The 21,527-nt window shown below is 32.3% G+C and overlaps 2 protein-coding genes across 3 annotated transcripts; both read left to right on the plus strand.

Annotated features, from left to right (window-relative positions):
• The first annotated feature begins 5,226 nt into the window (after positions 1-5,226).
• Positions 5,227-6,817, plus strand: LOC107460969 (uncharacterized). The gene is made up of 4 exons (XM_016079401.1): positions 5,227-5,289; positions 5,357-5,607; positions 5,726-5,820; positions 6,039-6,817. The coding sequence occupies exons 1-4, from the start codon at positions 5,227-5,229 to the stop codon at positions 6,815-6,817; spliced, it is 1,188 nt and encodes a 395-aa protein (XP_015934887.1).
• Positions 6,818-8,974: 2,157 nt separating this feature from the next.
• On the plus strand, positions 8,975-15,106 carry LOC107461073 (GATA transcription factor 25). Of its 2 annotated transcripts, XM_052253556.1 has the most exons (8): positions 8,975-9,587; positions 9,736-9,822; positions 10,001-10,134; positions 11,643-11,750; positions 11,900-12,005; positions 12,422-12,481; positions 12,583-12,728; positions 14,766-15,106. In XM_052253556.1, exons 1-7 carry the CDS (start codon positions 9,315-9,317, stop codon positions 12,685-12,687), a joined length of 873 nt encoding a protein of 290 aa, XP_052109516.1. In that variant the 5' UTR covers positions 8,975-9,314; the 3' UTR covers positions 12,688-12,728; positions 14,766-15,106. The 2 variants fall into 2 exon arrangements, with proteins under 2 accessions (XP_052109516.1, XP_015935014.1); XM_016079528.3 differs by lacking the exon at positions 14,766-15,106 and having other exon boundaries at positions 12,583-12,904.
• Positions 15,107-21,527: the final 6,421 nt, after the last annotated feature.

The following is a 21,527-nucleotide window of genomic DNA, read 5'->3' on the forward strand; positions in this document are numbered from 1 at the left end:
GAATTAATAACTATGTTATTACTTATTAATATATCGATATTGATAATGAATAAAAAAATTATTTAATATTCAATATTTTTATGTTATTTATTTTTATATGCTTTGTTATGTTTATACGATTTTTTTGTTATTTATGTGCTATATGTTTTCTCCTACAACTTAAAATTGCTGGATTCGTCACTGGTTAGCCACCTTTACTTTCAAATGGTTCAATGCAACATAGATGTTTTCTAACGATATAATATTATTCTCATCTAGTTATCTACTACCTCTATACATGGAGTAAAATGAGAGATGTTTACTTTAGAAGGAGTTTTGGGTATATCCTAATTGACTAAATCTCTGAAAAAAGAGTTTATGAGATGATTAGAAAAATCCTCAAGTTTGCATGAAAAACAAATAATTCTGATTAATGAAAGAAACTTGGTTTCACATTTGTTAAAGACATCAATAGATGATTTTCAAATGAAGACTAATCAAAGGATATAATCATATCATGAGAAGGTGCTTTCTATTAAAGAATAATTATAATCAATTTAGATCAATTAGTATCGTTTATATTTATATAGAATATCTGTATATTAATTATAAAATTGTATGCTTTTATTACTTTGATTCTTCTAACTCCTATAATACCCCTATGTATTGTACATTTTTCACAGGCTTACACTCTTCAAATAACTCTCTTGTTTCTAACACTTTCGAGATGCATGGGCTACACTAATTGAAAGAACGTATAAGTCCCCATCAACTAATCCAGATGCACGGCAGTTGAGTCCACATTGATGTCGTCGACGAAAAGTTTCTTCTTATCCAATAAAGATTTTATTGAGACTATATAATTAGAAACTACGTACATGTTGTGGTCATTGATTGATCAATAAGAAATTTGTCACAATCAACGTATTTCACCTTTAGCCAATCACTATGGTCAAGATGATATCTCTCCAATAGCTGCTTATAACCTTGAATAATTATGGCAGTACGATCTCCTTTTTGAATTGTTATGTCGATTCTATCACCATTAGTATCGATGAACAACAAAAAATTAGAGATAACGTCCTTAAAGTTCCTACAAAATAATGCAAGAATCTCTCCAACATCTTGAACTTATACCATGACATAAAGAAAAAAATAATATATAAATGAGAATTACGGGTGACAAAAAATAAAACTGAAAAATAAATACAACTATTTTAAAAATTAAAAACAATATATGAGATCAACTGAATGATAGTATATAATCGTACCAGAATTAATTTTCAGAAAAAAAGAAAGAGCCTGAAAGAAGTTGTCATACATTCTTGACACATATAGAAAGACAAAAATCAATAGATAGGAGGAGAAGATGGCAATTTTAAAGAATGTATGCATATTTATTCAAGTGTAGCAAGGATAAGCAAACCATGTTATAATAATGACATCTCATGGCATTAAATTGAAAAGTGAAGACCGAGATGTCACCAAATAAACTTAAACTCATAAGGTACGGTACATAATGAAATTACGATTATAGAAGGAGATAGAAAAGATACATGTTGAAGAAATTCAAAAGAAAATTATAAAAAAAATATTAATTGAAATTACGCATGTGACAAAATAGGTCCATACAAGTCATTTTTTTCTAAATCACTCTCACGCGTAGATCTTACGCATGACATTTCACGCACCTCTTAATTTAACAGATTTCAATCAACGCGCGCACGTTCTTTCGTTATCGTCGTCACCAACACCACATCTGCCTTCTCCTCCTTTTTTTATTGGAATTTCTTTTCTTTCTTCCTTTTTCTCCTTCTCCTTCTTATCTCATTGTTGGAGATAGTGAATAATTCAAGTTCAGATTACCAATTAAACCAAAACAAAATTGATTATTGTTTTTAATCAAATCAAGTAGTTGAGGTGTGGTTCGATTATAGTTAATTTTTTTGTTAGAAGTTTATGATTCTGTAGGTGAATAATGTTTCATCGTTGATGGTTTGAATTGAATGTAATGTAAAAGTTCTGCATTAAAAAAATATTTTTTTTGTATTTACAGCAAATTTAGGTGTAACAAGAAGATATTTTGGTGTATTCTTTAAGAATTTTTTGTGTACGTGTGTTGATAAATTTTGCATAATTCAAAACTCATCTTCTCCCTCCTCCTCATCTTCTGCTGCTTCTTCTTCTTCTTTTTCTTCATCGTCATCATCTTTTTTTTTTCATATTCATCTTTTTTTTCTTATTTTATCTTCTCAATTTCATCTTATTTTACTCTTTTAACAAGAATAAAAACAAAAAAATCAAACAAAGAAGAAGAAGAAACACATCATGGTACAAAATTACTTGGAAGAGGATGAAATTATATTCATTCAACTAAAAGAAAGAAAGAAATAAGGAAAAAAAAAGAAGAAAAATGCAGCATTAGAGGAAATACTTTTCTGTATTTGCAGCAAATTTGGGTGTAACACGAAGATATTTGGGTGTATTCTTTAAGAATTTTTTGTGTATATGTGCTGATAAGTTTTGCATAATTCAAAACTCTTTTTCTCCATCCTTTTCATCTTCTGCTGCTTCTTTTTTCATCATCATCACCATTTTCTTCTTTTTTTCTTATTCATCTTTTTCTTTTTGTTTTATCTTCTCAAATTTCTTCTTATTTTACTCTCTCACCAACACCACCTCCTCCTCTTCTTCCTCCTTCTTTTTTCATTAGAATTTCTTCTCTTTCTTCCTTTTTTTTCTTCTCTTCCATCATCAATTATCTCGTTGTTGAAGATAATGAATAGTTCAAGTTCAGATTGTCAATTGAACCAAAATGAAATTGATTATTTTGAATCCAATCAAGTGGCCGAGGAGTGGTTCGATTCTAGTTAATATTTTTACTAGTAGTTTATGATTTTGTAGGTGAATAATGTTGTTTTTATTTGTGAAAATTGTTGTTCATCATTGATGGTTAAATTGAATGTAATGTAAAAGTTCTGCATTAAAGAAAATATTTTTCTGTATTTCGGTGTAACACGAAGATATTTGGGTGTATTCTTTAAGAATTTTTGGTATATGTGTGCTGATAAATTCTGCATAATTCAAAACTCTTCTTCTCCATCCTCTTCATCTTCTGCTGCTTCTTCTTCTTCTTCTTTTTCATTATCATCATCATCATCATCTTTTTTTTTTTCTTATTCATCTTTTTTCTTGTTTTATCTTCTCAAATTTCTTGTTTTACTCTTTTAACAAGAATAAAAATAAAAAAATCAAACAAAGAAAAAGAAGAAATACATAATGATACAAAATCACTTGAAATAGGATGAACTTACATTGGTTCAACTAAAAGAAAGAAAGAAATAAGGAAAAGAAGAAGAAGAAAAAAAATACAGCATTAGAATAAATACATTTATGTATTTGCAGCAAATTTGGGTGTAACACGAAGGTATTTGGGTGTATTCTTTAAGAATTTTTGGTGTATGTATGCTAATAAGTTTTGTATAATTCAAAACTCTTCCTCTTCCTCCTCCTTATCCTCTGCTGCTTCTTCTTCTTCTTTATCTTCTTATTTCATATTTTCATAATTCTTCCTAAGAGGGAAAAATCAAATAAAGAAGAAAAAAATATATAATATTGCAAAATCAATAGAAAGAGGAGGAGGAAAAAAAAGTAACAACAACAGTAATAAAAAAACGATGATGAAGATGAAACACGCAAAGAAAAAGGAGGAGAAACGCAAATAAGAAGGAGGAGGAGGAGGAGGAACACAAAGCGCGTTATGAAAACTGTTGACTAGCGTGCATGTTAATAGCTCGTATGGGTGAGCGTCATTTTTGTTAGATTTAGGGTCCGTTTGAATAGGTTCATAAGTGACTTTTTTTAACTTTTAATTTATAAAAAGGTGTAGTATTAATGTTTGGTATAATTTTCAAAACAAAATTGTAACTTTCTAAAAAGCTATTTTTGTGCTTAAGGAGAAGTTAAAAAAATGACTTCTCTCATAATAAAAAGCTTTTTATCATTTTTCTCTTAAAATAATTACTTTTAGAACTAAAAAATTAAATACAAAATAATTTATTTATAAGTTACTTTTAATATAAGCATTTATTGTTTAAACTATTTCTTCAAAAGTGATTTAATTAAGTTATTTACTCAAATTGAACTTTAGTCCAATTTATATAACTTATAAAATAAAATGACTTGTCCGTATAACACTTCTCGTATATATATATAAAAGTCCTAGATCCATGTGACAATAATTACAAAATACATTATAAATGATCGTTACATGGAGTTCATAAATGCAATAGGAAATAATAAGGATCTTTAAGCAAAAGAAACAAATACAAATAAAAACGGATAAAAAGGTAAACAGAATTAAACATGAAATAAATGAATGGTTGGAATGAGGATGCACAAATAAAGTAAGTCTGCAGAATAAAAAAAGGTACGTCTAAAAATGAGTTTAACACTTATGTGCTTATTGAATGTATTATATTTATATAGATCATTTAATTTTATTAGATTAAAATCAAAGGCTAATATAAAAGAAGAGTATTGATGGACTCTAATAAATAGAAAATATCATCGTATATAAATAAATGCTTTAAATGACAATACTTTAATACACAATACTTTAAATGACAACCGAATCTTTTATTCTTAAATAATAAAATATAAAATATATAAATACAAAATATCTAAATATTTTTTATTTATTAAAATTAATTATTATACAAAATTTTTTTATAATATTAAAAAATTATATTAATTTAGATATTATTATACAAAATATTATTTATAATACAGCTGCCGTTGAGCCACCCAAGCAGCACGCAGGGGGCGTGATGAGTCAGCATGCAGAGGGCGTGCTGACGTGGCGCAGTTTGATAGGCCAGGAGGTGCAGCACGTGGGGGCGTGGTGAGTCAGCACGTAGGAGGCGTGCTGACGTGGCGAAGAATGATTGGTCCAAGTATGCAACACGTGGGGGGCGTGATGACTCAGCACGTGGGGGCGTTCTGACACGTGTCAAAGCGTGATTGGTTGAGGCAGGCAGCAATGCTCTACATAAGGTGGAGCTCGAGAGTGTTTTTCATATTGAGTGAGATTTGAGTGTGTTGTGAGGATTCTTTGAGGCTGTTGTTGGTGTAATGGAGGGCATCGCAAATTTGGTGGTGTATCGCAACTGTGAGATAGTACATAATACTCATTAGGGAGTGAGGTTTGTGTCCCAGAATCCGTTTTCGTTTGTGGTTCCATGCACGATGACGTTAATGGAGCTGCAGAACGGCCTCTGTAAAAGCATGGAGAACAGTAAGTTAATGAGAGTGAGCAGAATTCTGTACCGGAATCCGGTTGTGAAATCTGGTTGTGGTTTTTGGTGGTCTAATACAGTTTGATGCCATGCCGATCACTGATGATGCGAGTATGCAGAGGATGTTTCAAATTCACCGGGAGACTCAGATGCGACACCCACAGATTGAGGTGTATGTTGATTTTGAAACTGTAGAGGCAGTGGCGGTTCAGAATGATATAGATATACATGATGATAGAGCTGCAGTGTACCAAGGAATGAATAGTGACAGCGAAGAATGTAGTGGTGGGTCCGCCGAGCAGTCAACCGATGGACGTTCCACCTTTTATGCGTGAGTTGGATCTCGAGGCCATGAATGCCCCCGAGTTTCCGGAATATACAAACATAGGTACGTGGTGACGAAATAATATTTTTTTGTCAGTTTATACGTTCGTTTGAGTAATTAACAGTGTTGTCTTTACCGTACCGGACCGGACCGGATCGAACCGGATCGGACCAGACCGGACTAGACCGGACCGGACCGGCCGGTTCGACCGAAAAACTGGTGAACCAAACATTAAACCGGTCCGGTCCATTAATTAAGCCGAATAAGGAAACGAACCAGTATGAATCGGTGAAACCGGAAATGAACCGATGAAAACCGGTCTAACCGAGCTGCTGAAAATTAAAATAGCTTAATAAACTTAAAATGTTAGTAAAGATATGTATATTTTAAATTTTAACTTTAAATTTCTTTACTATTTTTTAATTTTGTTGACATAGGCGTTGCCGATGCTGAGGACGGGGAGTTCCGGATTGGAATGGAATACAGTTCTAGAAAGTCGATCGTCGCAGCAATTAGAAGTTTCACTATTGCCAAAGGAGTTGACTATGAGGTGTATGAGTCTGAGCCACAGACGTTCTATGCAAAATGCAAGATGTACGGGCGTGGATGTGACTGGCTTATCCGAGCTAGCTTGATACGGAGAAAAGGTTGTTGGGAGATACGAAGATACAACGGTAGACACACGTGCACGGTCGGAGCGATTTCACAAGATCATTCCAAGTTGGACTCAGATACAGTTGCTGATGCTATAAAGCCATTGGTCGAGACGGACCCGTCCATCAAGGTGAAATCTGTAATTGCGGAAGTCCAGTCAAGGTTCAACTATACCATTAGTTACCGAAAGGCTTGGTTGGCAAAGCAGAAGTCCATAGCCAACGTTTTTGGTGGTTGGGAGGATTCTTACCAAGCCTTGCCATGGTGGCTCTCGGTCATGGTGCAGAAGATGCCAGGTTCAGTTGTCCAAATAGAAACACGACCACTGTACAACGGGAATGAGGAGGCGCAAGGTGTAAAAATACTTCATCGTGTATTTTGGAGTTTCAATCCATGCATTAGGGCATTCAGGCATTGCAAGCCCCTGACAGGCTCTCCATCAATGGGTAGGCCGAATATATTAGCGACATCCTCTAATGTCACTGTAACCTCACCGATCGGCAACACAAAGGTGTGGGTTTCAGGCCTCCACCTTTCAACCAGAGCAGCTAACATGGGGTGAAATCCTTTTATTACATTAATTAAATAATAATCCTTATAAATATATTAATAAACATTCACATATTTATTTTAATATCTTATTTATTAAAATATTCAACAAAGCTTATCTATTTATTTATTTATTACAAATTTAAATTCCTTATTTATTATAATATTTATTTTTTAAATATATTTTATAAGCCTTACTTATTTAATTTATTATAATATTATTTATTTATTAACATATGCATATTTATGTTAAAAAATTCAAAATATTTACTATTTAAAAAATTTATGCATATATTTATTAGTAAAATCTACCAACTTACATAAATGGGATGATCCAAATAGTTGATAATATGCTCTTCTGACGTCAAATATTACGTACCATTTTTTTTAAACCCTTAAACTAATTTTTTTTTTCACCGTATAGCTCACTAATATACTCACTATTCCTCTTCAATACTGATCACTATCACTCACACTCTCCTACACGATACACTTCTTTCTCACCTTCTCTCTTGTTTTCTACTTTCTGTGTGAAGCCATGGGAGAAGAACAATGACTATATATGTGCCCATGGAGAAGGACACTTGTGCTGATTTCCGGAGGAGGGGGGCTGTCCCCTGCATGCAGGCAGGCTGCACCACGCCCCCTCCGTGTTGCGTCAGCAGCATTGGAACTCCGCGGGCGTCACGGGCTTCCAGGCAGCACGCCCCCCGTCGTGACTCACCACGCCCCTGGCGTGTTGCCACGTCCCTCGCCAGCTAGGTCACCACGCCCCGGGTGTGTTGCATGGGTGCAAGCCACGTCCTTCTCCGCATAGCCACCACGCCCCCGGCGTGTTGAGGGTGACCTCCACCCATCGGAAATTCTCCTCCATGGTCAATATCCGGCCAAAACACCACCCATACAACCATAAGAAAAATAATTTCTAAAATAATTAAATTATTATATTTAAAATTTATTAATTAACTACTTTTGTTAAAGATATTATTATATAATCTAATTTTTTTATCAAAATGTTTGTGAAATTTAAAATATTCACAATTTTTTAACAATTACTCTTTTATCTTTTTGTACTTCTTTTTCTTTTTTTCAGCACTACAATTTCAATCGATCATCAACTAATATTGACTATCCACACCGACTATTTATTATTTTCAGCAAATCTATGTTCTAAATTTTAAATTTTAAATTCTTAATTTGAACTCTAAATTTAAAATTTTAACCCTAAATTTTTTATTCTAAATTTTAAATTCTATATCTTAAATTGAATAAATATCAAAATTACACATTTTAGATACTTCTATATCGAATAATGTCAGTTTAATTGATCCTTAAGCCCTGTTTGGTTTTCTTCAGCATACTTCACTCAGAGTTTGATTTGAAGAAAAATGAAATAAAAGAAATCTTTATGGAATCATTTCATCAATTTTTTTTCTATAATAATTTATTCATTAGGTACGAATTTAATTCCTATATACTGATAAGAGTAATTTTTTTATATATATACATTTACGTGTATTATTATGTCATTAAAAATATAATTTACGTATATATAGGATTGAAAAAGATTCTGTTGTCATTTAAAATATTTTGTATTAAAGTATTTATTTATGTACTATAATATTCTGTATTTATTAGAGTACATCAATGCTCTTCTTTTATATTAATCTTTGATTTTAATATAAACAAATCTAATAGTTTATATAAATGTAGCACATTTAATAAATACATAAATGTTGAGCTCATTTTAGATATATCTAATAAAAAATACTAAATCTAATTCAGTAATTCTTATGCCTTTTTTAAAGACAGATCAATATTCTATTGACTGATATCCTTTTTTTAAAGGTTTAGTATTAGATTTTGTTTAAGAGCACAATTACAAATTTTTTAAATTTAAAAACCAATTTATAATTAGTTAATTTTATAATATTTTTTGTTTGGTATTTAATTTTTATTTATTTTTTTAATAATTTTAACATAATTTAAAATTTTTAAATTTTTAAATTTAAATTTAATTATTTAACATATTTTAATAATTAATAATTAGATAATATCTTTATTCTTTTGAGTACTATAACAAACATCTTTATAATTTCAATAAAAGTAGGAGGACCAATTATATAATTTAATCTTAAAAAAAATATATTTTAAGATGCACAATCGCATCGAAAAGAACAAAGAAAGGAGAGAAGGCCGGTGTCTCTGTCACTGGGATCACTTTTGCCCCCTATCTTCTCTTCTCTTCTCTTCTTTTCACCTCACTCTTCTGTCTTGAGCCTCGACAAACACACACACCACACCAGACACAGTTTCCGCTTTCAAGACATATTTATATACATTCGCCATTTGTTACTCACTCACTCACTGTGACATAACACTCTCACTCTCACAATCCCCAAAACTCTCTAACTAGGGTTAGGGTTAGGGTTTCGCCCCCAATTCCCAACTCCCCGAAACTTTTCCCTTCTAATGCGTCCAAAATCCCAAATTCTACCCTATATCCAACAATGTACGGCTCCATGAACGTTCCCAATCAGATTTCCGCCGCCGAAGACAACGGCGCCGCCGCCTCCGACTCCGTCGACAACCACCACCACAATCATTATAATTCCCACGGCCTCGAGGACGGTGCCGGCGGAGTCGTCGAAGATGCCGACACCGTGTACGTTTCCGGTGGCGGAGGCCCCGACATGTCTATAATTCCCTGTGAAGATTCTAGCCAGCTCACGCTCTCGTTTCGTGGCCAAGTCTATGTCTTTGATTCCGTTACACCCGAAAAGGCACGCTTATTATTTTTTCAATGTTAATCCCCCGCCCCCAAATTTCAGTTCTTTGTTCTCTGGGGCTGTGATATTTCAGAATTTTGTGTCAAGAATAATACCACTGAAGGAACTATTAGATTTTGCCTTTGGTTTTTTAACTTAACAGGTTCAAGCGGTGTTATTGTTGTTGGGAGGGTGCGAAATGCCTTCGTCGGGTTCGCAATGTGCAGAGTTATCGCCTCAGAATCAGAGGGTACGTGTGCAGTTTATTAGGGGAATTTGTTAGTTATGTTTAGTTACAATCTCTTATGGTTAGTTACTCATTTTGTTCTTAATCACATGAAGTATTTATCTGTATATAAAGCTTTAGCTAAATAAATTCAATTACAGTTTAGTTCATTTGTTTTCTAATGGTGATGGTGGGCATGTAGGGTGCAGTGGAATTCCCTGGAAGGTGCAGTCAGCCACATCGAGCGGCATCATTGAATAGGTTCAGACAGAAGAGGAAAGAGCGATGCTTCGACAAGAAAGTTAGATATAGTGTGCGTCAAGAAGTTGCACTCAGGTTAGATTGATAGAACCTCACATGATTGTCTGATTCTGAATAGAATCTCCTCAGATGTTAGATTGATAGATGAAGTTACTATTCACTCTGTTAGCTTAAAAAAGTCTATGGATCTCATATGATTGTTTCATCATGCAAATAGTGATTTGAATTTGGGGATGAATTTTTTCTTTGCTTCTTTTTAACAAATTATATAAGTTATTAGGTGTTATCACATTTACCCTGCTATTGCAACAGCTGACAGAGTCTGGCTAGAACACATTGTCTATCTAGACATGCAATTGATTTATCTAGTCCCTAGATTTTAGAATAGATCACCCATCGTGTCAAATCTACATGTCTTGTAGCATGTGGTCGCTGAAGTTGTCGTACCTCCCCATGCTTACATAGAAGTGAAATGCACAAGACCTCAGCTTTCAGTTGACACGAATCTGCATGTTTCAAACAGGCCTTTGGATTTGAAGTTGTTTCTTACCTATCTTCCATTTAGACATCATATCAGAAAGGGAAAAGGAACTTTGTTGCCCAATTTTGGTCTTCTATGTTATTTCTCATGATCCAATTTATTTTTCACTTTAACAGGATGTAGAGTCAAGAAACCTAAACAGGGTTAATTTACAAAACTTGTATAGCAAGATAACTTTACCCATTTTGAAAACCAAATTACATCACCAATTTTTTTATTTAATTTAATTTTATTATTATTATGATTACATTGCATCATTATATTTAGATAAAGGCACTTTTAACTTTTGGATAGATCTTTGGGTACGAAGCTCCTAGTTTAATTAGTCTTGTCTTCCCTTTATTGCATATCTTCCTTTCTCCTATTGAGAACTTTATTAAAGTTTAGGAATCTACATTCTTGGGACTTCCACATTTTTTGGTTTCCTATATTTTTGGGCCTCCTTGAGAATGTTCTTGTTTTGTTTAGTTTGAGTGAAAGGCTGTCGTCTCCTTACCCCTCTGTATGTAGTTGCAAATCTTTCTGAGTTCCTAACTTAATGATCTGATACAACCTCTTTCCATCTTGATAAAATCTATTTGGAAGTCCTAGGTTCTTTCTACAGTCAAATCCTTTATAGTACAATAGTGCTTAACGTACTCAATATTGTTATAGAGCTAAATTTTTTTTGTTAAATGACATACAATCAAGAGGATAGTGCTTTCCTTTTGGGGTTAATAAAGGTTTTTTCTTTCTTATGCTTGTTAAACCTTTTAATTGATGAAACCTTTTAATTGAGAGTTGGTTGCTTTTGCCATGATATATGTATTGGGATGTGCATAGTTTTAGTATTGTGATAGCAAATGGCATGTGTCTCCTGATAATTTGCTGTTCTGAGCAAGAACTTTGGTACTTCATATATCATATAATGTTAACAAATGAGGAGACTCATCTTCTCATAAGATTTTGCACATCATTTATATTTGACATGTTCTTTTTGTTGCTCATTGTTGTAGCTGTTGGACTTAATAGCCAATGCTTCTTATCTGATTGTTAAATGTAGGATGCAACGTAATAAAGGCCAATTTACTTCATCTAAGAAACAAGATGGAGCTAATAGTTGTGGTTCAGACCAAGAGTCAATGCAAGATGCTGTTCAATCAGAAACATCGTGAGTATTATCTCATCCTGTGATCTTATTGCCAAACTTTCTTTTCACCACTGTTCAAGTGTGGATGTGTGTGGCTTTCTGGTACTGGGGTTTGATTCATGGGATGACTTTTTGTTTTAACCCTCTCTTTTCATTGCATGTCTATGTAGATGCACACACTGTGGCATAAGTTCAAAAGCCACCCCAATGATGCGGAGAGGGCCATCTGGTCCAAGGTCACTTTGCAATGCTTGTGGGCTATTTTGGTCAAATAGGGTAGGTATTTTTCTCCAAATGGTTTTTTCAGGGTAAAAGAACCCTTTTTCTATTATAGGGTTGTTTGATTTTGACAATACATCAAAGAGTAAAGATCTAGTACTTCATTCCTTTGTAGAATTAGCGTGAACTTTCTTTCAAATTATCTGAATCAAGTGTGGTCCTTTCTTATAACAAAAATGTGGTATTTTCTCACCCTATTTGGGATTATGAAAATTCCGGGGCTAACTAATTGCATGTCAGCATATGAATGGATCATTTTCTTCTAAGGGTGTGTTTGGTTGAAAGGGTAAAATTTCATGGATGGGTTCTATATATAATTTTTTACATAACAACGTCTGTAAAATCTTTATCCCATTTTTACCCCACAATTAATCATATCAAGGGAGCTGTAAAGATATTCTGGAACTATGCAGGGTACGATGAGGGATCTTTCCAAGAGAAACCAGGAACACACACTTGCCCTACCCGAGCCGGTATTTTTTTTTTCCCGCATGGTGCATCGTTTATTCATGTTATACTCAATCTTATACTGAATACATCCTTTTTCTTTCATGGTTTGGCACTTGATGACCAGGTTAATGAAGGCAATAACACGGATTGTCGAACTGCTGTCCCTGAAAATATCAATGTTACTGCTTTCTCTGAAAATGATAACGCATCATTGGCAACTGATCGATGAGTTTTCCGGTGACTGGAAATACTCGCCATTGACTGGCATTGGTAGGTTTTATATAGTAAATCCAATGTGTTCGACCTATAGAATGTACAAATATAGTAAAGCTCTCGTCAATATAAGAGGTCTATTATAAACTCTCTAATCAGTTGCATTAATATTTAACTTTATCTCCAAACTTATAGCCTGGAATATGAATGATGACATGTTTGATGTGCACAAACATGCAATGGCTATTCCCATTTTTAAAAATTAAGATTGGTAGGATGTTCCCAAAAGAGACCTTTATAGACCCTGTAATTTTGATGAGTGATGAGTCGCAAGTCTTTTTCTTCTATAATTAAAAAAATATTCGCATCTACTTATATTTTTGCACCAAAAAAGTAGCATTGGGGGTGTAAGATATACTTTTGAATCACACTACTGATCCTATGTCCAAAAAACAATTACTAATTCATTTGCAAAGGATGTAATATATACTTACGGATTGATAGTAACTGTAGGTTTTTTTTTTGAATAAATAGTAATTGTAGTTAAGAAAATGATAATGTCACTCAAATTGATAGTCACATCTTAATTATGTATTTTTTTAATCTTTTTTTAAGAACTACTTCCATTCTTTGTCATATCAACATTTTCTGAGTTTTGTTATATCCATAAGAATTGGGGATAGTTTTGGTCTTTTGGAAGATAAAATAACATAATTAAAAGGGAGCGATGCTATCAATATGGGAATAGTATTGCTATTTTTCAAGTAGTTATTCAATCTGCAATCTAATTGTAAGATTTTGCATATTAGTTTAGTTTCTAAAATTGTCCAAACAAATGATACTGCTTCCTATAAATAAATTGCTAATTGTATTCTTGTGTTTCAATTTCCTCAAATTCTTTCTTGTTTTATAGACCACATTCTCTGGGAAGGATTATCTTTTCAACTTCTTTTTGAAATATTTCTATGTGGCTATGTTGCAAGTATCTGTTTTCATATCTATACACTTACTCCTCCACCATAAAGTAGCATTATCAGAAAGGTAGAGAGTTGCAGTGCGTACTTTTTTGCTTTTTTGACTATCCCTTGACCTTCGAATTATCTCTCTATTTGTCACAAAAAGTTCTCCACCTCTTAAGTGTCCTTCATGTTCTTGAATTCATTTGGCTTTGTGAGATCAATCTTTATTGTCTTCCTTATAATGGTTTATCAGGATTTTGCCTCCTCGAACCCCCTCGAATAGTTTTAGGAAATTTCCAAGTTTCTCTTCTATTTGAAGCATGCTTTCTTTGAAAACATATAGTTCTCCCAACATGTGAGTCTCGAGGGTCTTCTTGTCATGTTTTATCCTTTCGAAGCGCTAATCCATAGAGGATAGAACATTCTCCAACATAGAAACTCTCTTTTCGAAGAAGTTAGAATACTTATCTCTAGGCTCACTTGATGAACGAGCCTTCTTGCCTCCTCATTGAGAAGAAATAGCATCCCTTCCCCTTTGAAATTCAATATTCTCTAGTGTTACACTAGAAATCATACCCACAAACCACTTGTGCTCCCTCTCGAACTTTGTTCTGATGCCAAATTGTTGCGATCTTAGACACATTCCAACCTACCGTGCTGACACTCGAACTAACTCAACCTCTTGATCTAAGAACAAGTCAGCCTAATCCTCATATTAAGAGAAATGAAGCTTTGGTGAAAAGAACACGTTATTATTCAAGTGTTTGCTACAAATGACTTACTCACGCAAACTCTAACTCTCACCCCTATTGATAGCCTTCCACCTCCTCAATGGATGGTTAGGATTAAATCTAATCAACGGTTCAAATTGATCATCTAGAACTTTCATTACAAATATCTATCCTACCACATTTTTCTAAATACTTTTAGATTATTTTATATTACTTCATGCTTCCATATATATCCACACTCCTCTAGAATACTCTATGACCTTTCAGAGTCTTCTAGAACCTTTTAGGATATTCCGAAATCTTCTAGGACATTCTAGAACATTCCGAAACTATTTATAGCATTCTCAAACACTCCAAAAAATATATAAATACTGTTAAATTTAACCTTCTAAAATTTATTGTAGCACGTTGCCGTCAAGGATGGAGAGGAGCCAGCTCATGTCACCGATGGAGGCTTTGAGGTAGGAGAGGACCTTGCGGATGTCTGCGGCGCGGAAACGATGGTGATGACGCGACAGAGGATGGAGCAGCTCTTGAACTTGCGGACAAAGGAGAGAGCACGATCGAGGTTCTTGGAGGCTTTGGCAGTGACGTAGCGAACGGAGCGCTCGTAGAGAGGGGGACGCCGAAGGAGGAGGCGGCGGAAGTAACAAAACGGAGGAGAGCTAGTATGGAGTAAAAAGAAGTTAGGTTATATTAAAGGATATTTTGGAAATTTCAAATAATTTTTTAGGATTTAGGTAGTTTTATTAGTAGAAGTTCATCTTTCATGTATAGAAATAATAATTTTGTTTGTTTGTGGGTAGATTTGTCAGCGTCTTAAATTTTTATGGGTAAAAAGAGTAATTTACTCAAATAATTATTTTTATCAATAAAAATAATAATTTTCTCAAATTTGCTTTTTCTTCAAATTTGTTTAAATCAGTTTATTCTTTTATCATTTTTCACTGTTGTTTTAAAATTAATATTATTAAGATGATAATAATAATAAGAAGATAAATTTATCATCCGCAAAAATAAAATAAAACTAGGAAAAATACTGGCTCCGGCGCTAGCTAACATTTAACAAAAAAATAAGAGACTAGTAATGGCAATTGGCAAGGAGCCAAGGACAATACCAAGGCCCACCTTTGGCATAAATCAAATCTATTCTATTATATAAAAATTGGATGTCCATCATTTAATGATGGAGCTGACATGGCATGCTTCGAAGAGTGTTTCCTAAATTAATTATTTTAATTTATTCAATACAATTTATTGCAATGATTTAATTATTTCACCTAATTGATTTGATTAAATATTTAAATATTAATATAATTTATTATAATTTATATTACTTAATTAATTACACTACATTAATTGTAATTCGTTATATTAGTGAATTAGTTTTTTCCTTTATGAAGTCTAAAATAAAATAAATAATTTATTGTTTATTCTAATTAAATTCATTAAATTTAATTATATATTATATATGAATTAATGTTAATTTATAAACTATTTTATATTATAATATTCAATCAAATAAATTGTAAATTACTTTAAATTATATACACACGAAAAAATAAATTTAAATGTGATTTATATAATATAGATAGTATTTAATTAAGAACGGTGTATTTTTAAGTGTTTTGATATGACTTAATTATACCAGCTAATTGATTTGATTAGATATTTAAATATCAATGTAATTTATTATGGTATATAATACTTGATTAATTTTACTACATTAATTGTTATTCTTTATATAAGTTAATTAGTTTATTCATTTATAAAGTTTGAAATAAAATAAATAATTTGTTGTTTATTCTAATTGAATTTATTAAATTTAATTATATTATATATAAATTAAAGATAATTTATAAATGACCTTATTTCCTTAGCCTTTTATATTTCGTGGATTGTTAAGTTTTAAGTTTTATATTTCCGTAAACAAAAGTAATATAAGGCAAAATTTTCTTCATTTTAAACGTAATTATTCTATGTATTATTAACTAATATCATTAGATTTGATTTATTAAAAATATAAAATAATTTTATATAACAAATTATTAATTAAACTCATTCTAAAATGTAAGCAAAATAAATTAATTTCCTAAGCAGCCCAATGTAGATCCATGATTTATACAATAATCAAACAAAGCATAGAACTTGTGAATTGTGATAAAAAGAGAATAAAAAAGTAGGGTACACACCATGTTGATTTGCTTGCCTCCATTGCATCTTAACAAAACATGGGCCTACGGAGACTAATCCCGATTTAAAGTTGGGCAGATAGAAAATCTATCCGGATCTCATACAATTAATTTCAACCCGTACCCAAAGTCCTCTTTTAATCTTTTTGGGTCTTCTCTCTCCCAGCAAGCAAGCATATACGCCAGCAATAGAGAACGACGTATATGCTTTTAAATTTTTGTTTTTAAATTTTAGAGTGTGATACTACATGTCGTGGAAGCAAAATTATAAGTACTGTATTTTGTGTTTTAATACTTTTGATCATGTGGAATTACAAGTGAAATTGTAGAAAACAACAATAACAATTCCGACAAATGGCTGGCATTCTAGAAATTAAAATTTGAAGTAATAAAAAATATTATTATATACACGTGAATAAATTGTATCACCAGTTTTTTTTATTGTAAATTCTATGTTACTCAACAATTAATTAATCAATATATGATTTCAAGCTATATTTTTGTTATTATTTAATACTTTTTATTATTTTATATTTGTAATAAATATTTTTTATATAGCTCATTGCTAAAATAAAAAATTTTACTAATTAATTAGGTTCACAGTAGATTATAGTTGTTTTTTAAATCTAATGACACTTTTGGTTACTTTTCATTCGATAATTTTTTTGTCATGTATAATTATACAACTCATTTAAGCAATGATTATTATACATAGGTACCAATATTTTACAAAACATTATGTATGGTACCAGACTCTTGATAAATCCAGATGTTCCTGAGGCTGTGATGCTTCGAAAAAAGTATTGTACAAATATTGTGAATTATTTATGGTTGTGCATATTGACTGTATTTTTATGGTGTTGTGATTGATAAGTAGCGTGTACTATAGAGAGATCTCGCAGTACCTGTCTGTGTTTTCTGGCAAACCGACGTATGTTAACGAAGATGAAGTTTTATATTCTACTGAGAGGAAGACAATAAAGGAGTTACGTGCGGTTGCGGATGTGAGTGCCTTATAGAAAACTACTTTTTTATGTTTGGTTCATTATTTTTTTTTTGACTTTCAAACTGTTCCTATGTAGGTTGGATTCTATGTTATTCTGGCCACTGTTCTTGATGTTGAACATGTTCTAAGTTGGTGGTATAAATCTTGTGTTTGCAGCGTGAAGGCAGAAGCTAATGCGGATACATACTTCTGCGATGGCTGTAATAAGGACGTGAATAATATTTTTAATAGGTACGACTCTAATTGGACTTATTTGTGCAATCTTTTCATAAAAAAACAATATAGTTATGTAATTGATTATGTCTGTTTTTAATTTATTTAGCAATATCTAGCTTAATACCAACAATTAGTAAACAATAAGAGAATAATTTATTAAAAACAAAAACTCCTTTAATTGATGAAAATATTGTCTATCCATAAAAAAAATTGTCAAAATGAGATAGAGTGCATAGAAAAAATTCATATATCTACAACAATTTTATACCAAAGTCTTCTCTGCTAGACTAAAATCTAGAAAACTGATAAGCCTAAAAAAATTATGTTTGAGCATTTAAATTGTGTTGAATATAATTTTTATGATTTTATTGTAACTAAAGGGTGACCGGCCAAGTGTTAGTTGATGTTTTTGAATAAAAAAAAGTAGGTATAAGTTGAATTTGTTGGTTTTAGATGGTACTGCTACAACAACTTTTGTTGTGTTCGATAAGGAGACCGCATCTCTATTTGGACGAACCTGTACTGAGATGGTGAAAAAGTTGAATGTATGTGGTTTCTGCTGTTGAAACCATTTGAATGGTTATGATGATTCAATGTCGGATGTGAATATAGAAGATAATTTTATATCATCCTCAGAAACTTTAGACGGTATGTAAAAATTTTATCTATATGTTTATTTGTATCTTTGTGTACATCATGGAGTAAATTGTATTGGTATGACAACTGAGTATCTAAAGAGAGTTCATTCAAGAAATGTGTAGGATATAGAAAATTCTATTTATCAATGTCAACACTGTAAAGCATGGATGTGGTCTGAAGAAAGGCTTGCTAAATTCAAATAGTCGCCCCAACCAAAGGTTTTATTATGTTGTATGGAAAGAAAAATCGAGCTTCCTCTACTTTCTGTGCCTCCTGATGAGCTCATTCAGCTTCATACTAGAGGAGATCAAAGAAGTATTCATTTCCTAAAAAATATAAGGGTATTTAATTCAATGTTTTGTTTTACATCAATGGCCGAAAAAATTGACTGTGGGGTGAACAATGGGATTGCTCCTCTAATTTTTAAGCCTTGGGTCAAAACTACCATAGCATTGGTAGCTTACTTCCTCCGGATAGTCTGCGACCAACATTTGCCTAGCTATATATCTATGAACAGAAAATAAGATTGATAATCGGATAGGCACACTTCGGTAATTTTCATGCAACCAATCAAACATTTTAGTTATTTTTTATGTGTGAGAGAAAATAACATAATTTTTTTTTGCAGTTCCAATGAAGCTATAAATGAGCGGGATAAGAAAATTGTGGCAATATTAAAAAACATGCTAGAAAAATATAATAGTTTGGCAAAGAGTTTTTGCTATGCGAGAGATAGGTACCAACAGGAAAATTGCACAAACATAAAGTTTAAGTTGATTAGTAAAAGGACCACAGATGGCAGGACATACAACTTGCCATCTGCATCAAAAGTGGCTGCATTGATTGTTGGCGATGTCGAACAACTAAGCAAAGATAGAGATATTATTATAAAGAGTCAAACTAGAAAGCTCCAACAGATTGATGTTTTTTACCCATCTTATTTAGCCTTGCAATATCCATTGTTGTTTCCATATGGGGAGGATGGATTTCGTTTGGGTATTGCAACATCAAATTCTATCTCCGCTAGGCCTACAAAGAAAAACAAAACAATCACTTTGCGACAATTCTTTGCTTTTCAACTACGTACAGAAAAGGATGGGTGAATCTCTGTTAATTCTAAGATCAAAGAGATTATTCCAACAATTTCTGGTAGATGGCTACATAATAGTGAAATAAGAGAGGTTAAAATCCTTTAGGTGTAAACAACCACAGTTGAGGATTGACAAATACAAATGTTTGCATGAAAGTCTTATAAACGGGAATGTAGATGCTGCAAGGCTTGGCAAAAGAATCATTCTTCCTGGTACTTTTACCGGTGGACCTAAGTATATGATGAATAATTGTAAAGATGTATTTGCAATTTGCAGATATGCAGGATAACCTAACTATTTTATCACTATGACCTGTAACCCTGAATAAGATGAGATAAAAAGAGAAGTGACTCCCATTGGATTAAAGGCAGAAGATCGCCCTGATATATTGTGTCGAGTTTTCAAGATCAAACTTGATGGTTTGATTGATGACCTAAAAGAGGAAAAAATCTTTGGCAAAATTTTGGGATGTAAGTCTGTGTTTATGCAACACCTTATTAAAATCTTATGCTGTAATGTTTTGCTCATTTGTCTTTTCAATTTATATATGTTTGCACTATAGAGTTTCAAAAGAGAGGGCTTCCGCATGCACATATCCTTTTATTCATGAGTAACGAGTTCAAGCTACAAACACCAGATGACATAGACAAACATATAACAACTGAGATTTCTGATTAAAATGAAATGCCAAATCTACATGAAACTGTTCAAAATTACATGGTACATGGTCCATGTGGTCTGTACAATAAGAATTCACCTTGCATAAAGAATAGATCATGTTCAAAGTTTTATCTCAAAGAGTTTGAAATATAGGCAAACTGATAACGGTCGAACAGTGAAGAAAATAAAATGTGTACTAGACAATAAGTTCATTGTTCCTTATAATCCAGAATTGTTGCTCAAGTTTAGGTGCCACATAAATGTGGAATACACATGCCAAACAAGTTCTATTAAGTATTTGTTTAAGTATGTACACAAGGACAATGACCATGTAACAACTACCCTGTACAACACTGGTGATTCGTCAGAAGCCACACAAGTTGTTGACGAAATTAGGAATTACTATGATTGTAGGTACATTTTGGCATGTGAGGCAGTCTGGTTTATTTGGATATGAAATCCAAGAGAAAGAACCATTTGTGATTAGACTTCTATTCCATTTGGAGGATGAGTAACCTGTGGTTCAATTCAACTAGATATCCTTTAAAAATGGTACAATATTTAGCCTTTTATTACAATAATTTAAAAAAATTAAAACAAATACATCTAAAAATTATGAATAAATTTAGTGTCTTTTTAAAATTAAATACACATTCAAAATACAAACTAAATAAAATTAAAATTTAAAATTTAAATTTTAAATTTCTATTCCAAATTTAATACATATCTAAAAATTAAATTATTCAAAATTCAAAATTTTGATTTTAAAATTCTTAAATAAATCTTAAACTATCTAATTATTAAACCCGTACAAAACACTCAAAAAAGTAAAGAAGTCACGTTTGCCCCACATCAAAAATCCCGAGCCGCACATCGAAAGACGAAAATCCAGAGAAGTCATCCTCCGCCGCCGTTCTTCCGCGCCACCTTCTTCTTCCGAGCTCATTTTCGACGTTGCCTTCCTCCTTCTCGGCGCTCAGTCACAATGCCGCATTCCCCTTCGTCAACACTCATCTTCGTCGTTGCCTTCCTCCTCCTCGATCACCGTTGGTCCGCATCAACGTTGCGGTTCGTCCATGCCGAAAACTTACCTAAGGTTTGGATGGGTCTATGACGCCATTGCTTTTTTTATTATTCTGTACAAATTTTTTATTTTTTTTGAAATAAAAAATCGAATAAAATGGCCTGAAGAGATTTTCATATATATTGCAATGTTAAATTATTTTGCATGTGTGATTTCTGTATTTTGGAAGTGTTTCAAAAATATTTTTTGTCTAGCTTCATAATTTTAAATGTGTTACAATTATTTTTTAATGTTTAAATTTAAATTTTAGATTTATGATTTTGGATGTGTTTTAAAAA

Source organism: Arachis duranensis, chromosome 8, assembly GCF_000817695.3.
Source record: "Arachis duranensis cultivar V14167 chromosome 8, aradu.V14167.gnm2.J7QH, whole genome shotgun sequence".
NCBI classification, from domain to species: Eukaryota; Viridiplantae; Streptophyta; class Magnoliopsida; order Fabales; family Fabaceae; genus Arachis; species Arachis duranensis.

What these genes read in the sequence shown, in the direction of transcription:
- LOC107461073 (XM_052253556.1), top strand. Translation starts at nt 9,315, where the DNA reads ATGTACGGCTCCATGAACGTTCCCAATCAGATTTCCGCCGCCGAAGAC. An exon ending in ATTCCGTTACACCCGAAAAG is followed by an intron (nt 9,588 to 9,735) that starts GCACGCTTATTA and finishes TTAACTTAACAG; the next exon opens with GTTCAAGCGGTGTTATTGTT. An exon ending in CGTCAAGAAGTTGCACTCAG is followed by an intron (nt 10,135 to 11,642) that starts GTTAGATTGATA and finishes TGTTAAATGTAG; the next exon opens with GATGCAACGTAATAAAGGCC.
- LOC107460969 (XM_016079401.1), top strand. Translation starts at nt 5,227, where the DNA reads ATGACGTTAATGGAGCTGCAGAACGGCCTCTGTAAAAGCATGGAGAAC. An exon ending in GGACGTTCCACCTTTTATGC is followed by an intron (nt 5,608 to 5,725) that starts GTGAGTTGGATC and finishes AGTAATTAACAG; the next exon opens with TGTTGTCTTTACCGTACCGG. An exon ending in CCGGTTCGACCGAAAAACTG is followed by an intron (nt 5,821 to 6,038) that starts GTGAACCAAACA and finishes TTGTTGACATAG; the next exon opens with GCGTTGCCGATGCTGAGGAC.